The following is a 14,425-nucleotide window of genomic DNA, read 5'->3' on the forward strand; positions in this document are numbered from 1 at the left end:
TGATCCAGCTGCTGGCTAAAGGTGCGACCATGGACCCTGATGCTGGGGGGTAGGATCTCAGCCACCCACTGCAGGGAGCTGAGGGGGACCGGGGAGCGGGAGCGGGACCTGGGGGCCACGGCAGGGGCCAAGCCTGTGGGAGAGTCTTCCTGGTCACTCTGGTCAGAGTGGGAGTAACCAGAGGGTCCGTCTTCCACCACCAGGGTGGGCATGGCCCCACTGCCCTGCAGCATGGACACCACCTTCTCATGGGAACAGTTTCTGAAGACACACACAGTCACTTTCACTACTACAATCGGCAATGATGTTGTCATAGGACCAGCTCCTACAGAAAGGTATAGAGAGTTACTAACTACAGAATTCAGTAGTGCGCTCTACTACTCACCATGTAAACCCTAGTTTACGTGGTTACTAGGGTGGTATAATTAAGTATTTGCGGGTTGATACTGTGGGTGATATTGTGCTATGGGCGATGATTCCACCCAGGCTGTGTTCACTCCTACACTTCATGTTCAGAATAAAATGGAATAATACGTACATTAAAGGGAGTGAAAGGACTTCCTACAGTCATGCATATGTGTGAGCACAGACACACACCAGTCCACTTACCATATATCCTGATTCCTAGTCACCTTACCCCTATACATATCTACCTCTATCACTGCAGTATCCCTGCACATTGTACATATGGTACTGGAACTGACCCTTTATATAGTATACTTACTTCCTTACTTTATCGTGTTCTTCTTATTTCTTATTTTTATATCTTGGTTATTTTTGTTCTACTTTGTTATTTTTAGTATTACATTGTTATTGATTACTGCATTGTTAGGGTTAATGCAAGGAAGGCATTTCACTGTACTTGTGCATGTGACATTAAAATCTGAAACTCATTATGTTGACTCACTGTCCTGTGTGCATCTTAAGGTAAAGTTATAACAGGTTTATGTACCTCATGTCCAGTCCATTGAGGAAAAGGATGCGGTCGCCTGGTTTGAGACCACAGTCTTCAGCGGGGCTGTCTGAAGAGACACAGGGGAATGAGAGTCAGAGAGACAGGGGAATGAGAGTCAGAGAGACAGGGGAATGAGAGTCAGAGAGACAGGGGGATGAGAGTCAGAGAGACAGGGGGATGAGAGTCAGAGAGACAGGGGAATGAGAGTCAGAGAGACAGGGGAATGAGAGTCAGAGATACAGGGGGATGAAAGTCAGAGAGACAGGGGGATGAGAGTCAGCTAGAAGACACATAACCCATAATATTATGCAAAACATAACATTTATATTAGCACCATTAATCAAATCAGTATGTGGTATTTGACTGCTGTTGTTTTTATGTACCATCTTTTGTCTGATGTATTGGGTTATGCTGGTAGCCCTTTGGAAACCAATGAAGCATAATATTATCCATGTTTGGTAGGTGTACTGTACCACAGGGCCACGCAGGCTCTCTGACATGAGACAGTGGGTTCTTATGGATGCCTGTGTGGACGCCTGCCTGTACATCCCGATCTCATCTCACCCACCCACAGCAGCAGTCCTCATAAGGCCTAGCCCACTGAGTCAGTGAGTAACTTACTTCTGTCCTCTGCTCAGATCTGGAGTGGGTGAACGGCGTCATCCCCACACACACACTCACTCCTCCCCCCTCTTCAGCTCCGACAAAGAGGAGCATCCGGTAAACCCCCTATTATAACACTCTGGTACAACCTGACCTCTGCATGTAAAATTACGGCAGAACATCTCTCCATCACAGCAACATCCACATCAATCCATGTATTCATCCTCATCTCAATCTCTTTTAGAATCCCTTAAACTCCCCTTATCGCCTCAGACGGCCCCTTCAACAAAACAATCACAAGAGAATAACCTAACATAGCACGCGTAAAATAAATGCCTGAAACTAGATCCCCTACATACTGGTCTGAAACTAGATCCCCTACAAACTGGTCTGAAACTAGATCCCCTACACACTGGTCTGAAACTAGATCCCCTACACACTGGTCTGAAACTAGATCCCCTACAAACTTGTCTGAAAACTAAGATCCCCCTACAAACGGTCTGAAACTAGAACCCCTACATACTGTCTGAAAACTAATCCCCTACAAAACTCGGTCTGAAACTAGATCCCTACATACTGGTCTGAAAACTAATCCCTACCCACACTGGTCTGAAACTAGATCCCCTACATACTGGTCTGAAACTAGATCCCCTACATACTGGCTGAAACGAGATCCCCTACATACTGTCTGAAACTAGATCCCAACATAATTCTCTAAACTAATCCCTACATACTGGTTAAATTAATCCCCTACATACTGGCCTGAAACTAAATCCCCTACATACTGTGCTGAAACTAGACCCTACATACTGGCCTGAAACAGATCCCTACACACATCTGGAAACTAGATCCCCTACATACTGTCTGAAACTAGACCCCTACAACTGTCTGAAACTAGATCCCTACATACTTTACTGTCTAAACTAATCCCCTACATACTGGTCTGAAACTAGATCCCCCTACACACTTCGTCTGAAACTAGATCCCCTACATACTGGTCTGAAACTAGATCCCCTACACACTGTCTGAAACTAGATCCCCCTACATACTGTCTGAAACTAGATCCCCTACACACTGGTCTGAAACTAGATCCCCTAACATACTGGTCTAAACTAGATCCCCTACATACTGGTCTGAAACTAGATCCCCTACATACTGTCTGAAACTAGATCCCCTACATACTGGTCTGAAACTAATCCCCTACACACTGTCTGAAACTGATCCCCACAGACTTCTAAACTAGACCCACACACTGGCTGAAACTGATCCCACATACTGGTCTGAAACTAGATCCCTACATACTGGCTGAAACGAGATCCCCTCATACTGTCGAAACTAGATCCCTACATACTGGTCTGAAATTAGATCCCGACATACTGCCTGAAACGATCCCTACATACTGTTCTGAAACTAGATCCCCTACATACTGGCCTAAACTAGATCCCACACACTAGTCTAAACTAATCCCCTACATACTGTCTGAAACTAATCCCTACACACTGTTCTGAACAGATCCCCTACATACTGGTCTGAAACTAGATCCCTACATACTGGTCTGAAACTAGATCCCCTACACACTGTCTGAAACTAGATCCCCTACATACTGGCCCTGAAACTAGATCCCTTACATACTGTCAAAACTAGAACCCTACATACTGGTCTGAAACTAGATCCCTACATACTGGTCAAACTAATCCCACATACTGGCCTGAAACTAGATCCCCTACATACTGGTCTGAAACTAGATCCCCTACATACTGGCCTGAAACTAGATCCCCTACATACTGGTCAGAAACTAGATCCCCTACATACTGGTCTGAAACTAGATCCCCTACATACTGGTCTGAAACTAGATCCCCTACATACTGGCCTAACCTAATCTCCTACATACTGGTCTGAAACTAGATCCCTACACACTGATCTGAAACTAGATCCCTACACACGTCTGAAACTAGATCCCTACATACTGGCCTGAAACTAGATCCCCTACATACTGGCCTGAAACTAGATCCTCTACATACTGGTCAGAAACTAGATCCCTACATACTGGTCAGAAACTAGATCCCCTACATACTGGTCTGAAACTAGATCCCTACATACTGCTAAACTAGATTAATACTGCTGATCCCTCACTGTGAAACTAGATCCCTACTAATACTGGTCTGAAACTAGATCCCTACAACTGTTCTGAAACTAGATCCCCTACATACTACTGGTCTGAAACTAGATCCCTACATACATGCTCGAAACTAGATCCCCTACATACTTGTCTGAAACTAGATCCTACATACTGTCTGCAACTAGATCCCTACAACTGGTCTGAAAACTTGATCCCTACATACTGGTCTGAAACTAGATCCCCACTACACACTGTCTGAAACTTGAGCCCCTACATACTGGTCTGAAACTAGATCCCTACATACTGGCCTGAAACGAGATCCCCTACATACTGTCTGAAACTAGATCCCCTACATACTGGTCTGAAATTAGATCCCGTACATACTGGCCTGAAACTAGATTCCCTACATACTGTTCTGAAAACTAGATCCCCTACATACTGGCCTGAAACTAGATCCCCTACACACTAGTCTGAAACTAATCCCCCTACATACTGTCTGAAACTAGATCCCCACACACTGTCTGAAACTGAATCCCCTACATACTGTCTGAAACTAATCCCCTACATACTGGTCTGAAACAAATCCCCTAATATACTGGCCTGAAACTAGATCCCCTACATACTGTCTGAAACTAGATCCCCTACATACTGGTCTGAAACTAGATCCCTACACACTGTCTTGAAACTAATCCCCTACATACTGGTCTGAAACTAGATCCCCTACATACTGGTCTGAAACTAATCCCTACATACTGGTCTGAAACTAGATCCCCTACATAAATGGTCTGAAACTAAATCCCTACACACTGGTCTGAACTTGATCCCTACATACGGTCTAAACTAGATCCCCTACACAACTGTCTGAAACTGATCCCTACATACTTCTAAACTAACCCTACATATGGCCTGAAACGAGATCCCCTACATACTGGTCTGAAACTAGATCCCCTACATACTGGTCTGAAATTAGATCCCGTACATACTGGCCTGAAACTAGATCCCTACATACTGTTCTGAAACTAGATCCCCTACATACTGGCTGAAACTAGATCCCTACACACTAGTCTGAAACTAGATCCCCCTACATACTGGTCTGAAACTAGACCCCTACACACTGTTCTGAAACTAATCCCCTACATACTGGTCTGAAACTAGATCCCCTACATACTGGTCTGAAACTAGACCCCTACACACTGGTCTGAAACTAGATCCCCTACATACTGGCCTGAAACTAGATCCCTTACATACTGGTCAGAAACTAGAACCCTACATACTGTCTGAAACTAGATCCCCTACATACTGTCAGAAACTAGTCCTACATACTGGCCTGAAACTAGATCCCCTACATACTGGTCTGAAACTATGATCCCTACATACTGGCTGAAACTAGATCCCCTACATACGGTCAGAAACTAGATCCCTACATACTGGTCTGAAACTAGATCCCTACATACTGGTCTGAAACTAGAACCCCTACATACTGGCTGAACCTAGACTCTCCTACATACTGGTCTGAAACTAGATCCCCTACCACACTGATCTGAAACTAGATCCCCTACACACTGGTCTGAAACTAGATCCCCTACATACTGGCCTGAAACTAGATCCCCTACATCTGCACCTGAAACTAGACCCTTACATACTGGTCAGAAACTAGAATCCCTACATACTGTCAGAAACTAGATCCCCTACATACTGGTCTGAAACTAGATCCCCTACATGTACTGGTCTGAAACTAGATCCCCGACATACTGCCTGAAACTAGATCCCCTACATACTGGTCTGAAACTAGATCCCCTACATACTGGTCTGAAAACTAGATCCCCTACATACTGGCTGAAACTAGATCCCTACATACTGTCTGAAACTAGATCCCTACATACTGTCTGAAACTAGATCCCCTACATACTGGCGTGAAACAGATCCCCTACATACTGGTCTGAAACTAATCCCTTACATACTGGTCAGAAACTAGATCCCCTACTACTGGTCGAAACTAGATCCCCTACATTACTGGTCTGAAACTAGATCCCCTACATACTGTCTGAAAACTAGATCCCCTACATACGGCACTGCAAACTAGATCCCTACATACTGCTCTAAACAGATCCCCTACATACTGGTCTGAAACTAGACCCCTACATACTGGCCTGAAACTAGATCCCCTACATTACTGGTCTGAAACTAGATCCCCTACATACTGGTCTAACTAAATCCCCTACATACTGGTCTGAAACTAGATCCCCTACATACTGGTCTGAAACTAGATCCCCTACATACTGGTCTGAAACTAGATTCCCTACATACTGGTCTGAAACTAGATCCCCTACATACTGGTCTGAAACTAGATTCCCTACATACTGGTCTTGACAAGAAGAAAGAAAGTGTTGAGAAGTTCTCTTCTGCACTGTTCAACCAATCCAGTAAATGTGGAGGAGGAGTTAAGATGGCGTGTCGCCTTGTTAACGTCCAAAAGAGGAAGTCGCYTCACAGGCTCTCTCCCCATTTCCTCCAGGACAATACAGTGTTATACAACACAGTACACAGAGAAGTGTAATCAGCAATGCGTCATCACTTACCTGGGATGACAGAGTCAATGCAGACAGGGGCATGGCCTCTCAGGGTGAACCCAAAACTCTTCTTCCCTCTGTAAACCCTCACTGTCCTGGGGGGAGCACGGAGGCTGAGGAAACAAAGTCTTTATTCCTTTCTGACAGATATTTGTATCAATAGTTGTAGTAGTAGAAGTTTTGGTTGAAGCAATGTAGTTGTAATATTCAGGAACTACATTACTACCACTGTTGTGTAATGATGTTTAATCAATGGGCTTTCATAAATACAGCTTTCAACTGTATTTATGAAGTACCACTGGACGTTTTGAATAGTGTTCTCCACAGTAACTAGCAATCAATTCATATTATTATGCCCACATCATTCTGTGTCTTATGTAACGTGAATGCAACCAAATATAAAACAATAAAAGAATGTGAAGGAGTAAATAGAAAAGTAGCTAGTGTGTCCAGTTGGAATACCACATAACAGGTATAATTTCTAGCTCAGACAGAGATGTCTCTGTTCTCTGGCTCCCAGAAAGAACCATCAACGACTGGGATGGAGATATCACAGTTGCCATGGAAACTACTCAAGGCAACATGGTAAGATATAAACAGAGGTCCATAAAGCAGAACAAGAAGCAGAGAGGAAACCGGTAAAATCCATTATTTGATCATCTTTATGCTTGTTATGTGATATGGGGGCAGATGAGAAAAATTCTAATGGGGTTTTAGAGTAATAATAATAATAATGGTAATAAGAGGCACAGAGTAAGAGGGTAGGCTCAGCACTGCAAAGCACTGGATATAAGAGACTGGAGAGTTAGAAAAGGTGAAGAAAACAGATATCTAACCTCTCTCCCCATCTAGCATTAGTACTTTCTATACATCAATACCATAACCCAAGAAACAGCACAGAAGAGGAGCTGAATACTGAAAACGTGATGTGGATGATCCAATGAACAATCAATCAAATAACCTATCATCACTAGAGAATTCAATATTGAATATCACTTTTCCATACTGACTTGAAACCTTATACCTCGAAAGGCAGTTTACCATAAACAATAGTGTATCAATTAGTTCCACATAACACCAAAGGTGCCAATTGATAGAGCCTGGCAGCAGGTCAGTGAGAGATCTCGACTGTACAAGCAGGTTCCCGTCTGTCCTACATGTGATGGAGGCTATGGTAATCAGAGGCACAGCTAATCTCCTATCTAATACCATGGGCTGTCTCTTACTGTTACTGTATATGAGCTGTCAAGGTGATTACACAGGACATATCCTAATGAGCAGCATTTTGGAATAACACTGGCCATGGGCAGCGGGAAGGAGTAGGGAGGGCTGTTGGTAAAACATGGACTGGAGTCTACCATAAAGTCTATCTGTAAAACTGGCATGGAGTGGTGTGACGATGTTAACCCTACATCCAACCTGGTCTCATTTAAAAAAATATATGTTTTAACCTTTATTTAACTAGGCAAGTCAGTTAAGAACAAATTCTTATTTACAATGACGGCCTAAGAACGGTGGGTTAACTGCCTTGTTCAGGGGCAGAACAACAGATTTTTACCTTGTCATAGCATTTTGTATAATTCTGTATGTAAATCCAAGACACTCCATTTAGTATGATATGTTACGTTTCGTATGGTATGTATTCATTTGTGGATGTCCATCACCCATTTCATATGATATGTTATGAATTACAATTCATATTATATGTTACGAATTTGCAAAATGTACAATATGTTACGAATTTGCAAACTAACAAAACATTAGCTAGCTGGCTAACGTTAGCTAGGCTAGAGGTTAGGGTTAGGGTTAAGGTTAGTGTTYAGTTTAGGAGTTAGGTTAAAGGGTTAAGGTTAGGGTTAGCTAAAAGGGTTAAGGTTAGGGGAAGGGTTAGCTAAAAGGGTTAAGGTTAGGGTTAGAGTTAGGGGGAGTGTTAGCTAAAAGGGCTAGCGATAGAAGAAGGGTTAGCTAACATGCTTAGTTGCAAAGTACCTAAAAAGTAGTAAGAAGTTGAGAAATAGCTAATTAGCTAAAATGCTAAAGTTGTCTGTGATGAGATTTGAACTTGCGCTAGACGTTTGTGTTATACATCAACTCATCCACCCTAACCAACCACCGTACTTTGTTTTTTGCTTGTCTTATGTAACAATACCAAACGTAACATATCATACTAATTTGAGTTTCAAAGATTTACATTTACTATGTTACGTCTAGTCAATGAGACCAGGCTGCTACAGCAGATAAACTGAGCTACTGTATGGCTTAGAGCTGAGCATACTGTATGTACTTGTATTTGTATTTATTATGGATCCCCATTAGCAATTCTTCCTGGGGTCTGGCAAAATTAAGGCAGTTATACAATTTTAAAAACATTACAAGATATGCATAACAGATTTCACAACACAGTAAGTGTGTGCCCTCAGGTCCCTACTCCACTACCACATATCTACAACACAAAATCCATATGTACATGTGTGTATAGTGTGTATGTAATCATGTGTGTGTATGCATGCGTCTGTGCCTATGTTTGTGTTGCTTCACAGTCCCCGCTGTTCCATACGGTGTTTTTCTATCTGTTTCTTAAATCAAAATTTACTGATTGCATCACCTGATGTGGAATAGAGTTACATATAGTCATTGCTCTATGTAGTACTGTGAAGAGACCTCTGGTGGCATGTCTTGTGGGGTATGCATGGGTGTCCGAGCTGTGTGCTAGTCGTTTTTAACAGACAGCTCGTGCTTTCAACATATCAATACCTCTCACAAATGCAAGTAGTGATGAAGTCAATCCCTCCACTTTGAACCAGGAGAGATTGACATGCATATTATTAATGTTATCTCTCTGTGTACATCCAAGAGTCAGCCGTGCTGCCCTGTTCTGAGCCAATTGCAATTTTCCTAAATCCCGCTTTGTGGGACCTGACCACACAACTGAACAGTAGTCCAGGTGCAACAAAACTATGGCCTGTACGACCTTGTTGATAGTGCTGTTAAGAAGGTAGAGTAGTGCTTTATTATGGACAGACTGCTCCCTATCTTAGCTACTGTTGTAGCAATATGTTTTGACCATGACAGTTTACAATCCAGGGTTACTCCAAGCAGTTTAATCACCTCAACTTGCTCAATTTCCACATTATTTATTACAAGATTTAGTTGAGGTTTAGGGTTTAGTGAACGATTTGTACCAAAAACAATGCTTGTAGTTTTAGAAATATTTAGGACTAACTCATTCCTTACCACCCATTCTGAAATGAACTGCAGCTCTTTGTTAAGTGTTTCAGTCATTTCAGTCTGTAGTAGCTGACGTGTATAGTGCTGAGTCATCCACATACATAGACACACTGGCTTTACTCAAAGCTTTACGCAGTGGCATGTCGTTAGTAAAGATTGAAAAAAGTATGGGGCCTAGAAAGCTGCCCTGGGAAATTCCGGATTCTACCTGGATTATGTTGGAGAGGCTTTCATTACAGAACACCCTCTGTGTTCTGTTAGACAGGTAACTCTTTATCCACAATATAGCAGGGGAAGTAAAGCAATAACACACACACTACCGGTCAAAAGTTTTAGAACACCTACATTTAAAAAAAGTCTTTATTTAACTATTCAAATTCTTATTTACAATGATGGCCTACCCCGGCCAAACCCGGACGACGCTGGGCCAATTGTGCGATCATGGCCAGATGTGATCCAATCATGGCCAGATGTAATACAGCCTAGATTTGAACCAGGTTACTGTAGTGACGCCTCTTGCACTGAGATGCAGTGCCTTAGACTGCTATGCCACTCGGGAGCCCCATTTAAGGGTTTTTGTTTATTTTTACTATTTTCTACATTGTAGAATAATAGTGAAMACATCAAAACTATGAAATAACATATGGAATCATGTAGTAACCAAAAAAGTGTTYAACAAATCAACATTTACTTTYTATTTGAGATTCTTCAAATAGCCACCCTTTGCCTTGATGACAGCTTTGCACACTCTTGGCATTCTCAACCAGCTTCACCTGGAATGCTTTTCCAACAGTCTTGAAGGAGTTCCCACATATGCTGAGCACTTGTTGGCTGCTTTTCCTTCACTCTGCGGTCTGAATTATCCCAAACCATCTCAATTTGGTTGAGGTCGGTGGATTGTGGAGGCCAGGTCATCTGATGCAGCACTCCATCACTCTGCTTCTTGGTAAAATAGCCCTTACACAGCCTGGAGGTGTGTTGGGTCATTGTCCTGTTGAAAAACAAATGATAGTCCCACTAAGCCCAAACCAGATGGGATGGCGTATCGCTGCAGAATGCTGTGGTAGCCATGCTAGGTAAGTGTGCCTTGAATTCTAAATAAATCACTGACAGTGTCACCAGGAAAGCATCCCCACACCGTAACACCTCCTCCTCCATGCTTTATGGTGGAAAATACACATGCAGAGGTCATCCGTTCAACTACACCACGTCTCACAAAGACACAGCGATGGAACAACAAATCTCCAATTTGGACTCCAGACCAAAGGTGTAACGATGTGCGCTGAGAGACGGGAAGCAAGTTCAGGGAGTGAGTGTTTTAATAAATAAACGCAACATAATACAAAACAAGAAACACGAACAACGCACAGACATGAAACTGAAACAGAAACAATAACGCCTGGGGAAGGAAACAAAGGGAGTGACATATATAGGGCAGGTAATCAGGGAAGTGATGCTGTCCAGGTGAGTCTGATGATGCTCAGGTGAGCGTAACAATGGTGACAGGTGTGCCATAATGAGCAGCCTGGTGACCTAGAAGCCAGAGAGGGAGAACATGTGACTAAAGGACACATTTCCACTGGTCTAATGTCCATTGCTCATGTTTCTTGGCCTAAGCAAGTCTCTTCTTGTTATTGGTGTCCTTTAGTCGTGGTTTCTTTGCAGCAATCGACCATGAAGGCTTGATTCATAAAGTCTCCTCTGAACAGTTGATGTAGAGATGTGTCTGTTACTTGAACTCTGTGAAGCATTTATTTGCGCTTACATTTCTGAGGCTGGTGACTACAATGAACTTATCCTCTGCAGCAGAGGTAACTCTGGGTCTCCCTTTCCTGTGGCGGTCCTCATGAGAGCCAGTTTCATCATAGTGCTTGATGGTTTTTGTGACTGCACTTGAAGAAACTTTCAAAGTTCTTGAAATGTTCCGTATTGACTGACCTTCATGTCTTAAAGTAATGATGGACTGTCATTTCTTTTTGCTTATTTGAGCTGTTCTTGCCATAATATGGACTTGGTCTTTTACCAAATAGGGCTATCTTCTGTATACCCCCCTACCTTGTCACAACACAACTGATTGGCTCAACGCATTAAGAAGGAAAGAAATTCCACAATTTAACTTTTAAGAAGGCACACCTGTTAATTGAAATGCATTTCAGGTGACTACCTCATAAAGCTGGTTGAGAGAATGCCAAGAGTGTGCAAAGCTGTCATCAAGGCAAAGGGTGGCTACTTTGAAGAATCTCAAATATGAAATATATTTTTATTTGTTTAACACTTTTTTGGTTACTACATGATTCCATACGTGTTATTTCATAGTGTTGGTGTCTTCACTATTATTCTACAACGTATAAAATAGTAAAAATAAAGAAAAACCCTTGAATAAGTAGGTGTTCTAAAACTTTTGACCGGTAGTGTACATTTTTCCAGCCGCAGACTATGATCGATAATGTCAAAAGCTGCACTGAAGTCTACCAAAACAGCCCCCACTATCTTTTTATTATCAATTTCTCTCAGCCAATAATCAGTCATTTGTGTAAGTGTTATGCTTGTTGAATGTCCTTCCCTATAAGCGTGCCGAAAGTCTGTTGTCAATTCTTTTTTACTGTAAAATAGCATTGTATCTGGTCAAACACCATTTTTCAAATACTTTACTAGGGGTTGTTAACAGGCTGATTGGTTGGCTATTTGAGCCAGTAAAGGGGGCTTTACTATTCTTAGGTAGTGGAATGACTTTTGCGCACCCCCAGGCCTGAGGGCACACACTTTCTAGTAGGCTTAAATCGAAGATATGGCAAATAGGAGTGGCAATATCTTCCACTATTATCCTCAGTAATTTTCCATTCAAGTTGTCAGACCCCAGTGGCTTGACATTGTTGACAGACAACAACAATTCTTTCACCTCTTCCATACTCACTCACTTTATGGAACTCTAAATTACAATGCTTGTCTTTCATAATTTGGTCAGATATACTTGGATCTGTAGTGTCAGCGTTTGTTGCTGGTATGTCATGCCTAAGTTTGCTAATCTTGCCAATGAAAAAAAAACATTAAAGTAGTTGGCAATATCAGTCGGTTTTGTGTTGAATGAGCTATCTGATTCAATGAATGATTAAGCTGAGTTTGCCAATTTTCCCAAAATGTAATTTAAGATGCTCCAAATCTTTTTACTATCATTCTTTATGTCATTTATCTTTGTTTCATTGTGTAGATTCTTCTTCTTTTTATTCAGTTTAGTCACATGATTTCTCAATTTGCAATACGTTTGCCAATCGGTTGTGCAGCCAGATGTATTTGCCATTCCTTTTACCTCATCCCTCTCAACCATACAATTTTTCAATTCCTCATGAATCTAGAGGGATTTAACAGTGTTTACAGTCATTTTCTAATGGGTGCATGCTTATTAGTAACTGGGATAAACAATTTCAGTGCAGCGTCTGTTTGCTCCTCATTACACACCACTAGCCAACAAACATTCTTTACATCAACAACATAGCAATCATTAGAACACTTATTGTATGACCTCTTATACTCTATATTAGGTCCAGCCTTTGGGACTTTAGTTTTCCTAGTAATGGCTACTATATTGTGATCACTACATCCGGTGGAGCTGGATACTGCTTTCAAGCACATTTCTGCAGCATTAGTAACCCTGGTAGTAGGGGTAGTTACTAAATAGTTACTATTTGTAACTACCTTGGTAGGTTGACTGATAACCTGAACCAGGTTGCAGGCACTGGTTACAGTTTGAAGCCTCAGCTTGATGAAAGCCAGTCAATGTTTAAATCACCCAGAAAATATGCCTCTCTGTTGAAATCACTTTGAGCTGAGCCTACTGTATGTCTTAGAGCTGAGCTACTATATGTCTTNTCAATGTTTAAATCACCCAGAAAATATGCCTCTCTGTTGAAATCACTTTGAGCTGAGCCTACTGTATGTCTTAGAGCTGAGCTACTATATGTCTTTGAGCTGAGCCTACTGTATGTCTTAGAGCTGAGCTACTGTATGTCTTTGAGCTGAGCCTACTGTATGTCTTAGAGCTGAGCTACTATATGTCTTTGAGCTGAGCCTACTGTATGTCTTAGAGCCGAACTTACTGTATGTCTTAGAGCTGAGCCTACTGTATGTCTTAGAGCTGAGCTACTATATGTCTTTGAGCTGAGCCTACTGTATGTCTTAGAGCTGAACTTACTGTATGTCTTAGAGCTGAGCCTACTGTATGTCTTAGAGCTGAGCCTACTGTCGTGTCTTTGCTATCGTTAAATTGAAGACTTATAGTTTTTATCAAAGATTCCTGTAATCAGGGATTACGCGATCACTTGAGTAATAACGTAACTAATTAACTATGAATTCGAGGGCACCAGGGAAAGTTATTAGATTACAAAGTTATAATTTCCCAATATAACCTTTCAGATATTTTCATATCTGATCAATAGTCTTCTAATTAATGATTTATTTACTTTACCTCACGTTAGTCTCATTCCAAACGTCGTAAATTGTTGATTATCTGCACGAACCCAGTCTTCACTATGAGTCATCCATAAATCAATTGTCTTAAATCATTTATTTATTACTAACTAATTAATTCACAGAAATGCATAAACAAACAAACAAACTTAAAATAGTTACATGAAATGATAGGAGAAATATGCCCTAGTGGGCTGAACCGGCATAGCTTGTTAGACAAAGGGAAAATGGCGGTTCGACTAAGAATTCGCTACAGAGTCCATAATTATAACAATTGACATGCTAATCCTTACACATGAACGCTCACTCATTCGGGAACAATGCAATCAATATATATATATATAGTTACGCTTGGTGTGTGTCGTCCTGATCGTTGGAGCGAAGTTAGTTTCTGTTGGAGTGAAGTTCTGTCTCGGTTATTGTGTATTGTTCAGAGTGACATTCATTATAGAATGGATGTTTCGGCGGTTGTCTTTCTTCGCGTTC

General features: G+C 41.7%; 1 protein-coding gene across 1 annotated transcript in view; it reads right to left on the minus strand.

Annotated features, from left to right (window-relative positions):
- Nucleotides 1–14,425, minus strand: part of LOC111977982 (delphilin-like) — a 67,635-nt gene that overhangs the window by 18,729 nt on the left and 34,481 nt on the right. The window contains exons 7-9 of the mRNA XM_070448718.1: nt 6,257–6,360; nt 953–1,022; nt 13–261 (exon numbers count right to left, since the gene is read on the minus strand). Of these exons, the coding sequence (XP_070304819.1) occupies nt 13–261; nt 953–1,022; nt 6,257–6,360 (423 nt within the window). The remainder of the gene's footprint in view (nt 1–12; nt 262–952; nt 1,023–6,256; nt 6,361–14,425) is intronic.

Source organism: Salvelinus sp. IW2-2015, linkage group LG18 (assembly GCF_002910315.2).
Source record: "Salvelinus sp. IW2-2015 linkage group LG18, ASM291031v2, whole genome shotgun sequence".
Taxonomy (NCBI): domain Eukaryota; kingdom Metazoa; phylum Chordata; class Actinopteri; order Salmoniformes; family Salmonidae; genus Salvelinus; species Salvelinus sp. IW2-2015.